The sequence below is a fragment of the Gadus chalcogrammus genome, chromosome 1 (assembly GCF_026213295.1).
Source record: "Gadus chalcogrammus isolate NIFS_2021 chromosome 1, NIFS_Gcha_1.0, whole genome shotgun sequence".
NCBI lineage: Eukaryota > Metazoa > Chordata > Actinopteri > Gadiformes > Gadidae > Gadus > Gadus chalcogrammus.
In genome coordinates, this window is record NC_079412.1 from 23,689,698 (window position 1) to 23,712,115 (window position 22,418).

Consider the following 22,418-nt stretch of genomic DNA (forward strand, 5'->3'; position numbering starts at 1 on the left):
AAGAGATGAAGAACATGAAGAAAGGTGATTGTCTTAATCATTAAACAGCTACACACGTGTTTTTGATGTGGTGTGACATGCATGCAACGTACAACAATTAGTTCCAAACAAGTCATTTGATTGGACGAGAGGCATTCCACAAGTGCTGATAAGGAGTAAAGCAGCAATGGGAATTTTAACATTAACTTTAACATGTTCTTTAGACTTGTATGGCTCTGCCTTACAGGAGTCTCCAATAACCGTTTATCACATAAACGATTGTGAGATCCAAACTCTTCGGATTCAAAAATGTGAAAATTTTTACATTTGTGAAAAAACACAAATAAATGTAAATTATGCAAACTAAATCGTCTGTGGTAACATGTAGACCTACAAAAAAGAGCACGCTAGAGTGCAGCAAAATGTTCCTCTTGCTTGGCAACAGGCCAGTGTAATGTAAACTCAAGTGTTAGCATTATAATGTGTGCCTGGTGTTCATCTACCTAAAGTCACTCTACATCTCCCTCCACTGGCACTCCATCTGCAACCACCCACATCACATCTCTCACCAGTCCCCGTGTCCCTACCTCTGAGCTCCAATATTGGTTTCTGCCAATGTTAGCTCTTTGTTTGTTTGTTTTGATGCTCTATCTCCTAAAAGGCACTTGGAAACACAAGACAGCTGCCTAATGACTGCTCTGATTAAAAAACAAATACGATATCTGTGGCTGTCGCCGGCCTCTAGTAAAACCTGTCCAATCATTCCACTCAGCCAGAATGAAATGATTGGATGGCTTACCTGTCTGTCTACCTACCTGCCCGCCTACCTGCGTGGACTCTGCCCGTGCATACAATGCATGACCCCAGTCTTCCACTCATCTTGGCAGAACTATTGCTTCAGTCAGCCAGCTACTTATGTGGGATTTGTTTGGTTGGATACGTTCAAAATCGAACTCTAGCTTGTTTCAACAAATTGCCAAACCCACCATTAACAGAAAAGGTCCACGTATAATTTCTGATGTGTATTTCTGAATAGGAGTTGATTTAGATTTTCCATAAACATTGAACTCTCACCCCACCAGGCCGGGCTGTGAGGCGGCTACGTCGACGTTGATGTTATCTTCATTCCACCGGTTGTACTGCACACGGTCTGAGCCGCTGGCGTCCGTGGCTGTAGTCATTGTAATCCCGTTGTGTGTTGGAATGACCTCCGACCCCCGTACCTCAACACGTTCAGCACTTCAATGGAACTACGACAACGGAATGTCGAACAATAACACTGCAATCAACAAGTGTTAGGAGATAGAAGTCTACAAGTGTAACAAGAGAATAGCTCTGGATACATGCTACACAGAGACTGAATAGGCTGCCAATCCTTTACACTAGCTCCACAGTTCCTTTAAACCAAGTCTTATGATTGGATAGGATTAAGCGCACGCCGTGGCTCTGTCAAGACGGAGAATGTGCTCGAAGTATGTGACCCAGACAAATGAGCGTTGTGTCACCCTCGGAGCAGAACAATCGACAGTCGCCATGAACGCACACTCACCTGTGAGAACAGTGGTGGGAGGCAGCCCGGTCAGGAATGCTGTGCTCCGGCTAGTCTTCAAGCTCTTATAATATAGCCCATGTCTGTATAGGAGACTTTGGTCCTAGTTCAGGCTCAGTGTGTCGAGGTCACGCTTACTGGACATAAATCTGTTGGTTTCATTCCAGCCCTCCCCTTCTCCCCTCGAGGTCACCATAAACACCTTGTCTCTGTGATAAAGGGCAATCAGGGCCCTTGTCTTGATTGACTCTCTGGTATTGCATCACAGCCGGGGCTGATAGCACCGAGCCAAACCCTGAGTCTGCATACACAGTAAATAAGCTCCTCTCTGCCACCAAGGGGCCCTGAAATGTTTCTCTGTATGTATGGAAGGATGGTATTCTTCCGGACAAATTGTATGTGTTGTCAGGTTGTGCATGTAGTGTTGAGTTGACATTTTGTACTACTAGTACTATACCCTTGTGATATAAAGGTGGTAGAGATGGGGGGGAAGTACTAAATAAGTACTTCTCTACTAGTAAAGTGCATGATATAACATTTTTGATGGGAAAGAAAGTCGACAAAAGTGTTAGAAGTAAAAGCACTTCAGTTCCGCATTGCGACTATTTAGGTTTTAAGATTAGTTAATGGGAGTGTAGTTCATGGTAAAGATAATAGGGTTGAAAGGTGGCTTGAATAATGAATACATTAGAACAGACGACTACAACTTTATTGTTCATCAAAGGCTGATAAAATCCCTGACTTTATATAATTAAAAAACATAAGAAACATATACAATGTCTCCATACAACCTTTTCACTGAGGTTTGGCGTATTACTTTAAACATTTAAAGGCTGAAACTGTTATAATCATAATCAACATAAATTAAAGACTTTCGGGTTTTTCAATTGACAGTTGAATATTGACTGCAGTAGGCCAACAGTGATTGTGGTGATAAAATCCCTACTCCCCTACTACTAGGGAGGAAATGGTCACCGGCAATGAAAGTCAAAATAGGTCAAGTACAAGTGCCTGCTGTTCTCTCCCTTCCAAAATATGGTGTCTATTACAACAATCGGATAATCTTAATCTGTTCTATGGTTTCTTGAAGTTACGCTACTGCACTTTCTCTATTTGACCAAGGGATGGCGCGCTTGTATTTTGTTTAATCTAACAAAATAGGAGGGTCGTTATACATCCATGGTTGTGTAATCTAGTGATTTCGAATCCCAACATTATCTTATTATTATCTTATTATTATTATTATTATAGTATATGTCAGCTTTCATTTGCAATTGTAAGAGTTTGACTTTTTTTTAGTTGCAAAGATTGTAATGTATAGATATTTGTAATGATCATTATTTGTAATCGACGTTTCATGTTAAATATTTCGCTACTAATACTAAATTTCACCATGAAAATAAAAAGGTATTTATATTTATTAACTACCTCCTGCAAATTCTATCGTCTTTCGATCGCGCCGTTACAACGTCATCATTAATGGACGGCAAGAATGGAAAATAAACAAAGAAGTAAATATGGCATGGCTAAATTATAAGAACGTTAATTTAAACCATTAACAAGATTGTACTAGTGCTATTTAATACTAACACGATACGATTCCCAGTGGTTTAAAATGTGTATAACGTTTGCTGTGCCATTCCACCTCTAAATATAACAAACTATTAAAAATGTAATCGCTATCGAGCATATATAAAAACTATCGTTTTCGCTTTTAACCATTCAACCTGGGAACTGAAAATGACAACACTAACCAGACAGGACCTTAACTTTGGACAAGGCAAGAGACACTCATTCGGTAGATTGCATGTTTTTCGCAGTCCTTCGACCTCCGACAAGTGTTTGACTCTAACGCCAGTATAATGTACTCTTCCACAGTGGTGGCTGACATTCTGTGTGAGTTCCTAGAGGTAGCCATTCATCTCATATTATATGTTCGGGAGGTGTACCCCTCTGGGATTTTCCAGAAGAAAAAGAAATACAACGTGCCTGTGCAGGTAAATTCAGTGGACCACCTGCTTGCAATCGTGGGCTTTTTTTTTGGTGTTGGACACAGTTCAACTTAATTGGCGCATTCATGATGTCGCTTTGCCGGTTTATTCCGTAGATGTCATGCCATCCAGAACTGAACCAGTATATCCAAGATACACTCCAATGTGTGAAGCCACTCATCGAAAAGGTGAGGATTGGATGCGAGTACAGTGAAAGAGGTGGGTTTGAACGACGTGCTTTGAATGACCTTTCCGTTATTTTCAGAATGATGCTGAGAAGGTAGCGGTGGTCATCATGGACAAGGAACACCACCCGGTCGAGAGATTTGTCTTTGAAATCTCTCAGCCCCCCCTGCTGAGTATAAGGTATGTCTGTTCAACAGGATTATTAGCCCAGCACAAGTTAACAACTGAAGTAAATGCTGTCTTACTCTGGTTAAAAATACCACAATGTAAAATGTTCTCGGACTTCAAGTTTATATCCAGTGCAAAAAATGGCAGTCGTGAAAGAAATGTATTTGTTTATAAGCCAGCAATGTGTATTACAAATTATAATGTTCTGCTGTTATACTTTGTCGATTATGCTGACAATGACAATCAGAGTGATGTGCTGGTGTTGACATGCACATTAAATGTGTGTTTGTTTGTGTGTTGCAGCTCTGACACACTGCTGTCCCATGTTGAGCAGCTGCTGCGAGCGTTCATTCTGAAGATCAGCGTGTGTGATGCGGTTCTCAACAGCAATCCCCCAGGTAAGCAGCATTACATCATCATTTCCACACTGTAGCCTCTGGTGTTTATTCACCGGGCCACAACGGGACTATAGTCTCTCGGACAGTAGGTTGGCTGGTTGTTGAAATGCTTAACAGTGCTCCACTCCTACCTGTCCCAGGCTGTTCGTTCACAGTACTGGTCCACACCAGAGAAGCTGCCACTCGCAACATGGAGAAGGTGCAGGTCATCAAGGTGAGGCCAGTGTCCCTCATGCTGTTGTGGAGGTCAACGCTGTGCATTTATGTTAGTGTTGGACTTGTATGCGGCCAAGATTTACAAATGTTTTGAACATCACTTGTTTATGTTTGGTCTTGTGTTCATTGTTCCTTAAAGGGGTCCTATTATGCTTTTTCGACTTTTATGACCTATTAACGTTGTTATAATGATTGATAGTCATGTTTAACCATACTAAAGGGTCAAATAATGACGTACATGCATTTCGACGTATTCCTTGCTGACAGTCTGGGGTGGCTGTGCACTCCTGCCGCGCCCCCATATGCCTATCCTTCTGTTGACCTTTTATTATTTATTACAATATTTCAACTTTATGGTCAGCCGCACAATATTGAAAATATCATCGTAAAGACCCAATTTCGCCGAGGCGCATCAATGCTAGAGTTGTTGGAGTGCTTTAGAGCAAGACACCACAAACACCACGCACACACCATTTGAACCCTACTCTAGCTAGCTGCCAGAGTGCCCCTAACCATCCAGACCATGTTGAGTATTGAGGGGCTGGATGTCTTGGCTCTCCTCAGGACTTCCCATGGATCGTGGCTGATGAGCAGGAAGTCCACATGCCGGAGCCCAGACTCATTCCGCTGAAGACCATGACGTCAGAGATTGTAAAAGTAAACCCAAATTCAGTCATTAACGATTCAACCTATCCAATCAGTTTTTTATGTTCTTTTTTCTATACTCTTTTCCCAGTGCTAAAATCAATGACAATATTGTATGTTTTATTACGATCTCACATCAAGTTGACAGCTCATATTGTATTTTGTTTCAGATGCAGCTTTACGTAGAGGAGAGAGCCCAGAAAACATAGTGGATTTCTCCTAAGCACACACCCGCAAAATCGATCTTATTTCTCTCCGAGACAGATCTGCTTTGTTGTTTTCAATGAAGCTCCCACATTAATGTATTCCAGTTGTTTTGTAAATATTGAATGTGAATTGATTAACTGTTAACGTTTTCGTGATGTTAATTCCATGTTGATATTCCTGTCATGATTAAAGAAAGTGCAAGCACCTTTATGCTTTTTTCCTTATTCTATTGTTTGACCTCCTTTCACATGGAGGTCATTATAAACAGTGACCCCTCTTTCAGCTAACGCTGGCAAAGGAGTTGGACATTCCTTGTAAATATTCCAATAAAACTCAATTAATCCGAGCAGCAAAACGGCCTCCTTTAATGTGTCCTAAACATAAACTACATCAGAAACAAACTACATTTAGTCACCAGAACCCAAACCGCATTACGACATTGGTATGTGGTGTAGGGCTACTGTGGACCAATCCTGTGTATAAATGTTTTGTATAAAATAAGGTACCCTACACAGGCTACAGGCCTAGACATTAAGGGAGAATGGCGTGACTGTTGGATCCGTGTTGCTGTAAACTGGGCATTTACAGGCTCTCCCACAGGCTCATTACAATCTTAAAGAGATGTAGTGCTCAGTCACAAATAATTTGTGACAGCACTATATCTCAATGTACAAGGACACATTTCTATAATACAACTACATGTTGTAGCCTATATTAAGCTAAGCTTTTAAGTGAAACTATGCATGCTTGTATCAGCCCCAACTCATTATGATATTCCCTCAGGCCCAAGTAGCTAGATTCTGTGGCTGTCCTCCCAGTCATGCTGATTTTGGACAAGGGCATGTTGGCAGCACCTTTCTGGACTGACCATAACACAACACAGCCACAACCAGGGAATCGGGCAACCTGGACAATGGGTGGTTCAAGATGGAAATAAAACATGATTGTGCATTTACTTTGGCTGGACCAGCATTGGTCTAATTAGCATTAATTAGAAAAATGTTTCCAACCACAGCACACACCATTGCCAAAGAGAAAATATTACTCAATAGGATTGTTTCTTGGGAACCTGAAAAAAAACACTTTGACTTGCAAAAAACAATTCAAATGTAGATAATACATCTTACAAAATAGATTTCCTGACTTTGAAAAAAAGGTGTTCATCTGAGCGGGTCCTGGGGAATTTCTTCATGCAGAATTTTAATATCACTATATAATCGGGCAGTCCCAAAGTACGCCACCTCATGGTCACCCACCATGCCACTGCTTCTCAAGCATTTAATGGTAGAATTGTTTCCAATGACTTGGGGTGTCTGCAGGATCCTAAAGATACTACATTCAAATCTGATTCTTTCCACGGCAGTCTCCATACCGCTCCTGTGTCATCTCGAACATATGTCATCGTCCACTGTTTTATTCGGCTCCTGTTCCCATTGTCCTTGGATGTGTAAGGTGTTGTCTTACATCTCCAGCATTGGCTTTTTGTAAACATGCGATATTCGCTTTATTGTTTATGCAGGAATGGATTTTTATATTGGTCTGTATTTTTTGTGATATAGTGTCTTCTTTGTAGATATCTATACAGCTCACTCAAAGTTATGGTAAAATTGTTTTTGAGTTCCGAAAAATATAGAGATATATTCCCCTCAAACTGTTTATTGTGTTCACCCTCTCCCGGCCCATGTTTTTAAGCATTATCACACATGGATGGGCCCCTTAAGTAACCATTTGGACCAAAGTCCTGACCCTCATTGCGAGTTTGATCCATACATTCTTCATTAAAGTTTTCTTTCGAGACTGTTGTCTACGAAATGGAAGAGTGGATAATGATATTCCTGGTAAGGAGTTAAGTTCGGTAGAAACCTATCTAGTCTCCAAATCCTTGACAACCCAGGCCACCGCACTGCTCTGAGAAGTATTGCCCGATAGGAAGGTTTTTAGGTTGTTTACCTCCATGACCTATAGGTTAACAGACTTAATAACTAATTAACATTTTAAATTGATCAAGGCACCTCATCACTTCACATTTGGTACTTATGTGAAGTTAATAATGTCATCGTAGACGATGACATTATTAACTTATCAACTGTAAGGACTTACAGGCCTGTCTAGGCCACCTTAGCTTCTCCTAAGGTCGCTGGGAAGCGAGGGGTGGGGTGCTATTACGTCTGTTGCAATCTGCAACCTCCCCACTAAATCCTTCACACCACACCTTTAAGTATCAAATTATTTATCTGGATTCAAATGTAAGCAGCTCTACTCGAGTGGATGAGGAGGATGCCTTCATACTACTGCTAACGCTATAGCTTATGGACATGCCGTTATGATTTACCACCAACAATTATTTGGGCTTGATGTGTCTCAACTTGTCAGTGAGATCTGCAGTTTTTCTCAGACATAAGCAACACAAAAAGAAGTACAGAAGTCGTTAAAGATCATTTATTTGCACGATAAGGGCACAATAAAAAAAATATTTTCAGATTTGTTCTGTAGGGAGAAACAATGAGTCCACTTCAAATGTTCTGGAGTAAAATAAAAAATATAAATATATAGTGATAAAGTACATAAAAAAAGTTCAGAAAATCTAACAAAGTACAGAAAATCTACTGTATCAAAGGATATTTACCTCGTTATCTGACATGTTCTCAGTGCATTCTCTTTATGACATGGCAAACAAAAGCAATACACCAAATTGTACCATCTGTCTGAACCCTTACAGTATAATAAGCTGTGGGGCTGACGGGGCAGTGGGGGAGAACACACGTGGAGAAAAAAGAAAAGGCTCAACCTTGAATTGTGGCCAGCAGATAAAAATAGGCAGGGTTTTGTAGAAGCATTTGTTTCCACAATCCTCTGTTCGCTCTGTCCTGATCCAACCCATGTCAGCAACATTCAATCATAAAAGATTGATCGGCTGATGTGGATCTTATAATAGGTATCTCCAGGTCAATAAAAAAATAAATAATAATGTTTAGCATTAATAATTGTTGAACAGTGACAGTTATAAACCATTGAATAGTCCCCTCTCACCACAAATTTTGCTATTGCAGGTATTCAGAAGTAAATACATTTAAGGATTAAAGTAGAAGGCAATGTGGAATGTCTTGTGTTAGTTTAACCATGAATATTATTATAAGCATATAAGTATAGTAGCATAAGTATAAGTATACTATTATATATATGTATAAATGATATATTGTATGCATGTATTCATCACCTCTGTTTGTCTTATTTATTTGTGTTACAACAATAGGCTACTTTTGACCTTGATTTCAAAGACATTGTTCAGAAGATCAACTCATAATGAAAGAACATTGAGTGATGGAACAGACTCAGACAACTTATAAATATATGCTTTACCCAAGACTCAAGTCCTGATTGGATCTTATACTCCGGTATGAAGTCATAAAAGTTTGTAAGCTCTTTGCATGCCTTAAGCAAGCCTAAAGGACATTGCCAGTTATGGACACAATGCTGCAAATCCATTAATAAACTCGGCTATCATTTATTAATAGAGGGTACTATTTGATTTAGAAGAATCAAATTAAAAGCTCTTAATAGTATCAACAGGTGGAACGGTTTTATCTTTTCCATCAACAAATACAGGTTTTGGTTGTGGTACATCACAGAAGTTAATCATTTATTTTGCCCTAAAAATATTTTGGGTCAGACCAAGGCTGACATTCATTATACAAAATGAAATGAAGTACATTTTAAAAACGTGAAACATTTTCAACGAAGCAATACTTCAATCAATATAACATTGCTCATATTCTCTTTTCAATATTCAACCTCCATGTGACCTACACTCACCCTACATCTCGAAGCATCCCAAGGATAAGTGCCACTCAAATGCCAAATGCATATTCAAATGTAACTGAGCCCATTGAAGACATGGCCTTATTGGGATTGTGCCACGCTGCAGAGTCTCAACTATAAAAGACATCTTCAGAGGAGATGAGGAGATGCAGGGAAGACTTGGAGGCTACATCTCAGGGTAAGTCCAGCGCGGGCTGCAGCTGCCGGGGGAGTGGAAAGTAGGGTCATTTTAAAATGCTTTCGGCCTCTTGCCACATATGTGGCTCTGTGATGATGCTAACGCTAATGCTTTAGGGATTTATTGTAGCATTACATGAATTACATGTTCACGAGGACTTAATGACTTGCTGGACTCGCTTTTGAAGTGCTGTAAATTATGACGCGTAAAGCTGAGTTATGGAAAGCAGATTTATGAATACTACTTCTACTATATTAGTAGAAGTAGTAGTCATAGTAGTAGTAATAGTAGTAGTAGAACTACTACTACTACTACTACTACTGCACCTGCTATTAATATTACTTCTATTACCGCTACTATTACTACTCCTTCCATCATGACTACTACTTAATATAGTACTTCTGATACTACTCCTACTACTACTATATTACTACTACTACTGATAATACATTTACTACTATAACTACTACTGATAATAATCGAAAGATAAATATTTGATTCTGCCATATTATATTATTCAATAAGAGAGATGCTTATAATAGGCCTTATTTACTAAGAATGAAATCCTTAAATTATAATGATGCTAGAAATGCAATGTTAATTTAATGTAAAACTACATGAAATGTTATTCACAAGTAGATGTAAAACTAAATGAAAGGAACTTAAGATCAACATATTATATATCTTTATATCATTAATATATAACATGAATATTCTTCAACAGGATCTCATCTTTAACATTTCTTCTGTGACCGGCTAGGAACAGGTGATTTTTTATAAGATTTATTTTATATTAAAGAAATTTCAGATTTTAAGCTGTGATGTCACAGGTTATAATGTAAAATAATACATGGTTGTAATTCAACATGGAGGACTAACTCAGTATCTCCTTCCAGTAAGCAGCCGCCATGAGCACGGACGCGGAGATGGCCCTCTACGGCAAGGCCGCCATATACCTTCGTAAGCCAGAGAGGGAGAGGATCGAGGCCCAGAGCAAGCCCTTTGACGCCAAGTCCGCCGCTTACGTGGCTGACGTGAAGGAAATGTACATCAAGTGTACCATAATCAAGAAGGAAGGGGGCAAGGTCACAGTGAAACTGAATGAAGGCGCCGAGGTACACTGCAGTTCATATAATTGATTTCGGTGTGACCATTTCAAAGTTTAAAATGACTCTTCCCCACCTTATTTTAGGAGAGGACAGTCAAGGAGGATGATGTCACACAGATGAATCCTCCCAAGTATGACAAGATTGAGGACATGGCCATGATGACCTATCTCAATGAAGCCTCTGTGTTGTATAACCTCAAAGAGCGTTATGCAGCATGGATGATCTACGTAAGATAGCCTGCCTGCTCAGTAAAATACAGCATACTCATAAGAAGTACTGACAGAAGCGTTTAGGTGTTCATAGCATGTTCTTCCCTTCAGACCTACTCTGGGCTGTTCTGCGCCACTGTAAACCCCTACAAGTGGCTCCCAGTGTACGACTCAGGTGTCGTAGCTGCCTACAGAGGAAAGAAGCGTATGGAGGCTCCACCCCACATCTTCTCTGTCTCTGACAATGCCTACCAGTTCATGGCTACCGGTATGTCTGACTTCGCAACGATAATACAAATCAATACACTGTCCTACAGATCTCCATGTCTAACCTGTAATACTTTCCATTTACAGATAGAGAGAATCAGTCTGTCTTGATCACGTAAGTTCTGCTTTGGTTCAACCCGGTGTATTTAAAAGATACAGTTGAGTACTTTCTATTAATTACATGTTTCTATACCCAGTGGAGAATCCGGTGCTGGAAAGACTGTGAACACCAAGCGTGTCATCCAGTACTTTGCCACTATCTCAGTTAGTGGTGGTGGAGAGAAGAAGAAGGAGAGCAAAATGGGGGTACGAAATCACTGGTTCACTGGAGAATAGTTCACTCTGGACTCGTTGCACTGCTCCTCTCATTCTCTCTCACCATGTGAAACTACAGGGATCTCTAGAGGACCAGATCATTGCTGCCAACCCCCTGCTGGAGGCCTACGGTAATGCCAAGACCGTGAGGAATGACAACTCCTCTCGCTTTGTAAGTATGGAGCACTTCAGCCTGTACATCTTCAGGCCCTTGATCGATCATTAGGAAGGAGTTTAACCAAAGTTTATCCAAAACAGGGTAAATTCATCAGGATCCATTTCAATACTAGTGGCAAACTGGCTAGTGCTGATATTGAGACATGTAAGTATCCGTTTCAGACGATGAATATATTTCAACACCTGGATGAATCGTTTTTCATTAATGACGTATTCTTATAGATCTGCTGGAGAAGTCTAGAGTGACATTCCAGCTGCCAGAAGAGAGAGGCTACCACATCTTCTACCAGATGATGACCAACCACAAGCCTGAGATCATTGGTGAGATGAATGATCATGAGCCTTGTAACACAATCCTTACCCTGCAAGAGAGCCTATAGCAGTGAACAAGCCTCTTATTGGTTCTCCATCTCTGGAACTGTCCATTGTAAAGCAAGATGTATTGCATGATAAATCAACTACATACTACATGCTACATTTAACTATGGAGTCCTGTTTTAATCTCCAGAGATGACGCTCATCACCAGCAACCCCTACGACTTCCCCATGTGCAGTATGGGTCAGATCACTGTGGCTAGTATCGATGACAAAGAGGAGCTGGATGCTACTGATGTGAGCTTGACTTCCACTGCATTTACTTCTCTCTCCGAACATGCTTTAGTAGGTACTCTGCAATAAAACCCATTCATGACTAAAATGAAAAATGTTTTCTTTTAAATACAGGCTGCTATCGACATTCTGGGCTTCAGTAATGACGAGAAGATGGCCATCTACAGGTTCACTGGTGCAGTGCTTCACCACGGTAACCTGAAGTTCAAGCAGAAGCAGCGTGAGGAGCAGGCTGAGCCAGACGGCAATGAGGGCGAGTACCTTTCCTCTTAAATAGTGCTGGACTTTGGGTTGATTTGGAGTAAAATATTGTACATAATTGTAAAGGTTGTATGAGATGGGACTGTGGGATGTAAACTGTGATGTAAATATAGTCCATGTTGCTTTCACAGAGGCTGACAAGATCGGCTACCTGCTGGGCCTGAACTCAGCTGATATGCTGAAGGCTCTCTGCTACCCCAGAGTGAAGGTCGGCAACGAGTACGTCACCAAGGGTCAGACTGTACCTCAGGTAACCAAGTTACCACGGCTTGATTCATCGAAAAGATATAAAGAATTTGTATAGATTTCATATTGACTGCATTGTCAAGTCCGATTCCGTTAGATTACCTTCATCAGGAAATCCAAGCTCAGGTCATTCAATTTTGTTTGTATAAATCAATTTTTTTTTCTGTAGCCCTTAATCCCAGTTACAGTCTCAAAGGGCTTAACAGGCTATTTATTTATGACACTCCCCCTAACCCTAACCCCTCATGCAGCAAGAAAAAACGTCCAGGGATGTTTTTAGGGGTGCAATTGGTGACATAATCTGCAAACATTGTAATACAAGCAAACATTTTAAATCATTAAATTAAGAAAACGTTTTTAGTCCATGTAAAAATGTCCTGTATTTCGAAAGGTCAACAACTCAGTGAGTGCCCTGGCCAAGTCTACCTATGAGAAGATGTTCTTGTGGATGGTCATCCGCATCAACGAGATGCTGGACACCAAGCAACCCAGACAGTACTTCATTGGAGTGCTGGATATCGCTGGTTTTGAGATCTTTAATGTGAGCTGATCATTAACTATTTTTGATTTGAAACATTTCTGGATTTCAACATCTCATTTATATTAGATTAAAACTCTTTCCAACTAATAGTTCAACAGCATGGAGCAGCTGTGCATCAACTTCACCAATGAGAAACTGCAACAGTTCTTCAACCACCACATGTTCGTCCTGGAGCAAGAGGAGTACAAGAAGGAGGGTATCATCTGGGAGTTCATTGACTTCGGCATGGACTTGGCTGCCTGCATTGAGCTTATTGAGAAGGTACACAATGATATTCTGAGATGATCCCAGCATTCATGGACTGTTCCAAACAGACCTTACCATAACACTTTGTGTGTTTTCTTCTACTCAGCCAATGGGCATCTTCTCCATCCTTGAAGAGGAGTGCATGTTCCCCAAGGCCTCAGATGTGACCTTCAAGGCCAAGCTGTACGACCAGCATCTTGGCAAAACCAAAGCATTTGAGAAGCCCAAGCCTGCCAAAGGCAAGGCTGAGGCCCACTTCTCCCTGTTGCACTACGCTGGAACTGTGGACTACAACATCACTGGCTGGCTGGAGAAGAACAAGGACCCCCTGAACGACTCTGTGGTTCAACTCTACCAGAAGTCTTCAATTAAACTGCTGCCGGTCCTGTATCCCCCCGTAATAGAAGGTACAAAAGTGGAATATGGAGTGGGATGTTATTCTCAAGTATTATGCACAGGAACCTTTTAAAACTAATCACACGAAAATCTTTATTTTTAATTACAGAAACTGGAGGTGCTAAGAAGGGCGCAAAGAAGAAGGGTGGTTCCATGCAAACTGTGTCTTCCCAGTTCAGGGTAACATTTTAGTTTTTTCCAACCAGATCTAATGCCATTTCATGAAGATATCAATGATGTAAGTTATAGTCATTGTCTTCATGTTTTTGCACCCAACTTCTTGTATCTACAGGAGAATCTTGGCAAGCTGATGACCAACTTGAGGAGCACCCATCCTCACTTTGTGCGTTGCCTGATTCCAAATGAGTCAAAGACTCCAGGTACAATTACACCAGTACTAGTGTCTGCATCAATTGATTTGTAAAGACGCTTATTGGTAATGAATCAATCAACAATATTATTAATGATGGGAAAATACCTTCTAACAGGTCTTATGGAGAACTTCCTGGTTATCCACCAGCTGAGGTGTAACGGTGTACTGGAGGGTATCAGAATCTGCAGAAAGGGCTTCCCCAGCAGAATCCTCTATGCTGACTTCAAGCAGAGGTAACCATTAATGAACCATCATACGCTACTATGGGCTTGGAAAATCCACATTGTGAGAATATGATAACAAACATCACCATGGCCCCTCTCATCTAAGGTACAAAGTACTGAATGCCAGCGTCATCCCTGAGGGACAGTTTATTGACAACAAGAAGGCTTCTGAGAAGCTGCTTGGCTCAATTGACGTGAACCATGAGGAGTACAAATTTGGCCACACCAAGGTAAACACCAAACACTGTTCTGTATTCGATATATTGAGGAGATTTCAAGCAAAACCAGAATGAATGACCATTTGCCATCTCCTTCCAAGGTGTTCTTCAAGGCTGGTCTGCTCGGTCAACTTGAGGAGATGCGAGATGAGAAGCTGGCCATCCTGGTCGGATTGACTCAGGCTCTCTCCCGGGGGTTCCTTATGAGGACCGAGTTTAAGAAGATGATGGAGAGGAGGCAAGTTGAAGATTCTATATAATCCTGTTGTGTGCCATATACTACAGATATTCTTTAAACAATGAATGATAGTGTGATTAAAAAAAACAATGTTGTTTTTTTTAACCATAGGGAAGCCGTCTTCACTATTCAGTACAACATCCGCTCATTCATGAACGTCAAAACCTGGCCGTGGATGAAGGTGTACTACAAGATCAAGCCTCTTCTGAAGAGTGCTGAGACTGAGAAGGAGCTTTCCCAGATGAAGGAGAACTACGGTAAGATGAAGACAGACCTGGCCACTGCCCTGGGAAAGAAGAAGGAACTGGAGGAGAAGATGGTCTCTCTTCTGCAGGAGAAAAATGATCTGCAGCTGCAAGTGGCATCTGTACGTGTGATACCTGTTGATATGTTTACCACAAAATGATTGGTAGAATCTATTGAAATGTTCATTAATTTGTTTTGTATTGTGAAACAGGAAGGAGATAACTTGTCAGATGCTGAGGAAAGATGTGAGGGACTTATCAAGAACAAGATCCAGATGGAGGCCAAACTAAAGGAGACCTGTGAGAGACTGGAGGACGAGGAGGAGATGAATGCTGAGCTGACTGCCAAGAAGAGGAAGCTAGAGGATGAATGCTCTGAGCTCAAGAAGGACATTGATGACCTGGAGCTTACCTTGGCCAAAGTGGAGAAGGAGAAACACGCCACTGAGAACAAGGTTTGTAAAGATGGAATGCATCTGAGGATGGAGATTTTGAACCATTATATGCCAACACCTTCTATTCTGTATATTAGGTGAAGAACCTGACTGAGGAGATGGCCTCTATGGATGAGAATGTTGCCAAGCTGTCAAAGGAGAAGAAAGCCCTCCAAGAGGCACACCAGCAGACCCTTGATGACCTGCAGGCAGAGGAAGACAAAGTCAACACTCTGACCAAGGCCAAAACCAAGCTGGAACAGCAAGTGGATGATGTATGTTCATTTGATAAGATTCAATTCATATTAATGTATAGAGCCATATACCTTGTATAATAACAAGCAAATGTTGAAATATGAAGCTTGAAGGTTCTCTGGAGCAAGAGAAGAAGCTTCGTATGGACCTTGAGAGAGCCAAGCGAAAGCTTGAGGGTGATCTGAAGCTGGCTCAGGAATCCATCATGGATCTTGAGAATGATAAGCAGCAGTCTGATGAAAAGATCAAGAAGTAAATATACATTTGCAGTGATTCATAATATGGTTCAAAATACTAACAATGCAATTTTGGAACTGGGTTTCATTTTCATCATTCATCAAATCATTTCCCTGTGAATCTCCAAGGAAGGACTTTGAGACCAGCCAACTTCTGAGCAAGATTGAAGATGAGCAGTCCCTTGGCGCTCAACTTCAGAAGAAGATTAAGGAGCTTCAGGTGAGCCTGTGGTGTTGAGATAATTTCCAATATAATTTAATAACATTTCTAACAAAATGTGTTTTTCTGTATTAATTCCCTCATCCCCATCTCTCATTCCTAGGCCCGCATTGAGGAGCTAGAGGAAGAGATTGAGGCTGAGCGTGCTGCACGTGCCAAGGTTGAGAAGCAGAGAGCTGACCTCTCCAGGGAACTTGAGGAGATCAGTGAGAGGCTCGAGGAGGCCGGGGGAGCCACTTCTGCTCAGATTGAGATGAACAAGAAGCGCGAGGCTGAGTTCCAGAAGCTGCGTCGTGATCTGGAGGAGTCCACCCTGCAGCATGAAGCCACTGCTGCTGCTCTGCGCAAGAAGCAGGCGGACAGTGTCGCAGAGCTGGGAGAGCAGATCGACAACCTCCAGCGCGTCAAACAGAAGCTGGAGAAGGAGAAGAGCGAATTCAAGATGGAGATCGACGACCTCTCCAGCAACATGGAAGCTGTTGCCAAAGCAAAGGTAAAATTTAGTTAATGCATACATTGTAAAACAGAATAAAGTAACCTTGGCGAAATATACTCACCGAAATAAATGCGAATGATCAGGGTAACCTTGAGAAGATGTGCCGTACTCTGGAGGACCAGCTCAGTGAGCTCAAGTCTAAGAATGACGAGAACGTCCGCCAGATGAATGATGCCAGCGCTCAGAGGGCGAGGCTGCTCACTGAGAATGGTGAGTTCATTCACCTTCTACTCTTATGGCTGAATTTGCTGACAGATACGGATTACTTTCTTGATCCAAGATTAATTGATTTAGTTGCACTACATATTCAACAAACTTCTATGTGAAAACCTATTCAAATCTTCTCCTAAACAGGTGAGTTTGGTCGTCAGCTTGAAGAGAAAGACGCCCTTGTGACCCAGCTGACCAGAGGCAAGCAGGCCTTCACACAGCAGTTGGAGGAGCTGAAGAGACATGTTGAGGAGGAGGTTAAGGTAGGCCTTTCCAAAGTAATTTCCAATAATTGAAAGATAGACATATTCATTTGTAGTTGTGAAGACATGTGTCCCTAATTGCAGATTTCAAATTCCTCTCTTGTAGGCCAAGAATGCTCTTGCTCATGGTGTGCAATCCGCCCGCCACGACTGTGACCTCCTGAGGGAGCAGTTTGAGGAGGAGCAGGAGGCCAAGGCTGAGCTGCAGCGGGGGATGTCCAAGGCCAACGGCGAGGTGGCTACGTGGAGGAGCAAGTATGAAACTGATGCCATCCAGCGCACTGAGGAGCTGGAGGAGGCCAAGTGAGTCAAATTTACTAGTTTATTGTCGGTTTCATTTCAAAAACTACAATTCAGTTCCTCAACCATTATTGTTATTATTATTATGAAAGGAAAAAGCTGGCTCAGCGCCTTCAGGATGCTGAGGAGCAGATTGAGGCTACCAACTCCAAGTGTGCCTCTCTGGAGAAGACCAAGCAGAGACTCTTGGGTGAGGTGGAGGACCTCATGGTCGATGTGGAGAGGGCTAACGGACTGGCTGCCAACCTTGACAAGAAGCAGAGGAACTTTGACAAGGTAATACTGCTCTCTCTTTGGGGTTTTACACTGTCAACCAAGCATCATGTTAGAGAGCCAGATCTATGATATTATGTATTATGTTATTCAGGTTCTGGCAGAGTGGAAGCAGAAGTATGAGGAGGGACAGGCAGAGCTTGAGGGATCCCTGAAAGAGACTCGTTCTCTCAGCACTGAGCTTTTCAAGATGAAGAACTCCTACGAGGAAACTCTGGATAATCTGGAGACACTGAAGCGCGAAAACAAGAACCTGCAGCGTAAGTTTTCCAATGAACACGACATATCCTTTTCACATTTCAGACACATGCTGGATATGAACATATAGCACTATGTTTATCTTGCTTAAAAATACACATATTCTACCTCCTGCAGAGGAGATCTCTGACATTACCGAACAACTTGGTGAGACTGGTAAGAGTATCCATGAGCTGGAGAAGTCCAAGAAGCAGACGGAGACTGAGAAGGTTGAGATCCAAACAGCCCTTGAGGAAGCTGAGGTGAATAAATCTGAGAAATCTTGTTTTTCTTTACATATATTCCTCTCAAATTTTTTATAAAAATATGCCCAACCCTTAATTTAACAGCCAATACTATATCTATAGGGAACTCTGGAGCATGAAGAGTCCAAGATTCTGCGTGTCCAACTGGAGCTCAACCAGGTCAAGGGTGAGGTTGACAGGAAATTGGCTGAGAAGGATGAGGAGATCGAGCAGATCAAGAGGAACAGCCAGAGGATTATGGATTCCATGCAGAGTACTCTGGACTCTGAGGTCAGGAGCAGGAATGATGCCCTGAGAATCAAGAAGAAGATGGAGGGAGACCTGAACGAGATGGAGATCCAGCTGAGCCATGCCAACCGCCAGGCTGCTGAGGCCCAGAAGCAGCTGAGGAACCTGCAGGGACAACTCAAGGTACAGGACTCCAGTCCACTGTTAAGACCGATGTTTGTATTCCACCAATCAAAACACTGGTTTAGCATGTGATATTAATCACAATGTCCTCCTGCTGATCATTTCAGGATGCCCAACTGCACCTTGACGATGCCATCAGAGCAGCAGATGACCTGAAGGAGCAAGCTGCCATGGTGGAGCGTAGGAACGGCCTCATGATGGCTGAGCTTGAGGAGCTGAGGGCAGCTCTGGAACAGACAGAGAGAGGCCGCAAAGTGGCTGAGACGGAGCTGGTGGATGCTAGCGAGCGTGTTGGACTGCTGCACTCCCAGGTTAATTCAGATTGGAGAACATATGAGAGAGTCTGATCTAAAAATGAATTGTGATTGGGAATGCATGGATGAACACATAACCAAGCTAAATGTTTTTATTTACATTGTAGAACACAAGCCTTTTGAACACAAAGAAGAAGCTGGAGACTGACCTTGTCCAAGTCCAGGGCGAGGTGGATGACGTTGTTCAGGAAGCCAGGAATGCTGAGGAGAAGGCCAAGAAGGCCATCACTGATGTAGGTCGATCAAATATCCAAGGCCTTGTGTTTGAAAGATCATTGGTTACTTAAAGATGCTCCTGATGCTAACAATATGATTACGATCAAAGGCTGCCATGATGGCTGAGGAGCTGAAGAAAGAGCAGGATACTAGCTCGCACCTGGAGAGGATGAAGAAGAACCTGGAGGTCACAGTGAAGGACCTGCAGCATCGCCTGGATGAGGCTGAGAACCTGGCCATGAAGGGTGGCAAGAAGCAGCTCCAGAAACTGGAGTCCCGGGTAAAAGAATGTCCCACAGATCTATGTGTGCTTCCAGACCATCAGGAACTGAGTTTAATTGCTTGATTTCCCAAAGGTGCGCGAGCTGGAGACCGAGGTTGAAGCTGAACAGAGACGTGGAGCAGACGCTATTAAGGGTGTCCGCAAGTATGAGAGGAGGGTGAAGGAACTCACATACCAGGTATGCCACAGAAATATTACTCACAGCTTTTATCTTGAAAACATTTATATTGAAAAGATTTGAGTCTCCACCTCTTAAAGTGACCTTCTACACCTTTTTCCTACCCACAAATTTAGACTGAGGAGGACAAGAAGAATGGCTGCAGGCTCCAGGATCTGGTTGACAAGCTGCAGATGAAGGTGAAGGCCTACAAGAGGCAGTCTGAGGAAGCGGTAAGTCAACCCTAACCTATGCTTCATGAATACGGTTGTGACCTGTCTTTCAGTGGATCCCATTGAAACCTAATACAATGTGAACGGCCCAACAGGAGGAGCAGGCCAACTCCTACCTGTCCAAGTGCAGGAAGGTTCAGCATGAGCTGGAGGAGGCTGAGGAGCGGGCTGACATCGCCGAGTCTCAGGTCAACAAGCTGAGGGCTAAGAGCCGCGATACTGGCAAGGTAACCTCCCCACCCTCACTGGTACTTCTTCATGACCCAAACATTCACTCTTGAACATCTGTTCATCTAACTTATTGTTTTTTTTCTTTTCACAGGCAAAGGAGGCAGAGTAACACTGCTTATTCAGGAATCACAGTCATAAAATATGACGACGGTTACGAATAATAATAAAAAGCTTGTTCATGATCCTTTTGTGTTCTTTGTCTTTTGTAATCCTTGTAAACGTTTTTGGATAAAGTAAGAGTCACCGTTGATCTACACAGTGGCCTTCTGGCCACCATTGTACACTGCAGTCCACACTTCACTTGATACTAAAGAGTATAGATAGAAGAAAGAGTCCTTCAGGTTGAATCGGCTTGAATTGATTCTTTAGCAGAGCTTGTAGAGCTCCAGACATAACGAATACTATGGCTCAGCTGACCAGTAGAAAGCCACTATGAAACACAGCAATCCAGTCACCAATACAATCCATTGACATACAATACATAACATGATCCTCAACAAAGAGGTGGAAAATTGACCAATCTTAAAACTAACAATGAAGCATAGCTAAATGGAATTGGATAGGAATTTCTCTACCTTGTTGTCGTGGAAATATTAATTGTAATGTTAATATACAATTATATACAAATTACATAAACACTGTTTAAAGAATAATTACTAATCAATTGAAAATAATTTCAATTTGCATTTGCATTGCCACTGTTGCCACGAAGACTGATACTGAAGCTGCCCTCCCCCTTCTGGCCACCATTGTACACTGTATTGTATTGTGTTGTATTGTATTGTATTGTAGTGTATGATAGTACTTAACTGTGTAGCAACTGCAGTAGCTGCTATCATTGATAACACATTGGTAACACAGGGAATTGGTTAGCCTAGCGATTGTTGTACTTGCACTTGGTTCTATGAACATCCTTTCTGTACCGAAGTCAATATATTGATATTAAATCAAATATTTTGCTGGCTGAACACTTGTTAACCTTTTGATCATCAAATGGCCTCTGGTTGTCCAAACTACTAATGTATTACTGATCAAGGGACCATTCAGTCATCCCTTAATATATTGGGAAAAGACATATACCTACCCCCACAACCCCAATACCAATGCATTACTACAGAAGAAATTGTATCATGAGACACTTGCAAAGATGGGTTTCGCTAGCGACACTAAATCAGACGAGAAACATTGTCTCATTTAGAAAACTTCCAACCAGTCCACCCAGTGGAACGCAGAACCTAGAGTCTCATTGATCAGTGCAGCTGCTTAATAAGTCACTAAGGAGACAAGAACAGCAAAGCGGTGAATAGCACTTGTCATAAAGGAAGAGGTGGGGGAAACAATAAGTAGAGGCATCCACCATAGGTTGACAAAAACAAGCCCATGCAGAAGTCAAGAACTTTCAAATACTTGACATTTAAGTATCTGAAATTAAACATCCCACGAGCAAAACCAGTTATACGCTTCGAAGTTCTTGTTAAACTGATATCCACTATCTATTTTGCCTCTATTTCTAGTTTCTCTAGTGACACTATTCCTCTACAAGAGAGCAGGAAGACCCTAATAATGAGGCAGGGCAATCGGGTGGGGCTTGGGCAGTGATAAGGCCGAGAAGGACCTTGGTGGACCTTGATGGTTGGCTACAAACACGAATACCATAGCAAAAGAAAACAGAATACTATCTACTTCATCAATTGGAAACCTGCAACAGGTTGAACCAGCGAGGTCATGATACACAAGCCTAAACTATGAAGACTTGTGCTCTCATCAAACAGTTAATACCGTCATCAATTATTTGTCAAAATTAGGAAATATTATGGCTAAAGTAACAAGGACAAATCTGGGCTTCTTTAAACTTAAAATAAGTACCGTACACCAAAATAACAAACTCGGTCATCAGTGAACTAAAGGTTACTTACGTATACCCAGGTTGATGAAAACAATGAAAATGAACACATAAAAGGACAGATCCTCAAGACTCGTCCCAGCGTCTTACTATTCCTCCCCTTCAACCTCCTTCTCTTGACTCTGTTCATCCTCCCCTTCCTTCTCCTCCTGAACCTACAAGGCTCCCCCACAGCTCTCTCCTTCCCCACCTCCGGTCACCTACTGGTGGAGCGGAGGAACCAATGGAGCAGGTCGTGACCATTGGACCTCTGGACCAAACCATCATAGTGTCTCCCCCTCGCTCATTCATCATCATATAATAATAATCAAACATGGCAGTCATTTGGCAACCCGGCCTCCATTTCCCTAAGGTGGCTCCCTTTGTTGAACAACGGGCGTAATTGGACTTTGTAGACCAAGCCCTCAGGTATTAAGAGAGCTTATGATCTACCACCGGATAAAAGAAAACAACATTAGTCTCATGCCGAA

At 42.0% G+C, this 22,418-nt stretch overlaps 2 protein-coding genes across 3 annotated transcripts; both read left to right on the top strand.

Moving 5' to 3' along the window:
• Positions 1-2,973: 2,973 nt before the first annotated feature.
• Positions 2,974-5,720, top strand: mad2l2 (mitotic arrest deficient 2 like 2). 2 transcript variants are annotated; one of them, XM_056601821.1, is made up of 8 exons: positions 2,974-3,308; positions 3,407-3,525; positions 3,636-3,707; positions 3,785-3,885; positions 4,177-4,271; positions 4,412-4,485; positions 5,052-5,144; positions 5,303-5,720. In XM_056601821.1, the coding sequence occupies exons 1-8, from the start codon at positions 3,269-3,271 to the stop codon at positions 5,339-5,341; spliced, it is 633 nt and encodes a 210-aa protein (XP_056457796.1). In that variant the 5' UTR covers positions 2,974-3,268; the 3' UTR covers positions 5,342-5,720. The 2 variants fall into 2 exon arrangements, with proteins under 2 accessions (XP_056457796.1, XP_056457803.1); XM_056601828.1 differs by having other exon boundaries at positions 2,990-3,039.
• Positions 5,721-9,271: 3,551 nt separating this feature from the next.
• LOC130387782 (myosin heavy chain, fast skeletal muscle-like) lies at positions 9,272-20,245 on the top strand. Its single transcript, XM_056597048.1, has 41 exons — positions 9,272-9,336; positions 10,061-10,102; positions 10,233-10,451; positions 10,529-10,672; positions 10,766-10,922; positions 11,009-11,036; positions 11,119-11,227; positions 11,316-11,408; positions 11,495-11,558; positions 11,636-11,734; positions 11,922-12,025; positions 12,137-12,275; positions 12,415-12,533; positions 12,921-13,070; positions 13,161-13,331; positions 13,423-13,723; positions 13,822-13,892; positions 14,005-14,092; positions 14,201-14,318; positions 14,416-14,539; positions 14,629-14,765; positions 14,877-15,132; positions 15,223-15,465; positions 15,543-15,719; positions 15,806-15,951; positions 16,065-16,155; positions 16,259-16,648; positions 16,735-16,861; positions 17,006-17,124; positions 17,231-17,427; positions 17,517-17,700; positions 17,792-17,957; positions 18,073-18,197; positions 18,303-18,611; positions 18,719-18,922; positions 19,033-19,158; positions 19,251-19,421; positions 19,498-19,602; positions 19,719-19,814; positions 19,910-20,041; positions 20,137-20,245. Exons 3-41 carry the CDS (start codon positions 10,245-10,247, stop codon positions 20,152-20,154), a joined length of 5,805 nt encoding a protein of 1,934 aa, XP_056453023.1. The 5' UTR covers positions 9,272-9,336; positions 10,061-10,102; positions 10,233-10,244; the 3' UTR covers positions 20,155-20,245.
• The last annotated feature ends 2,173 nt before the right edge of the window (positions 20,246-22,418 follow it).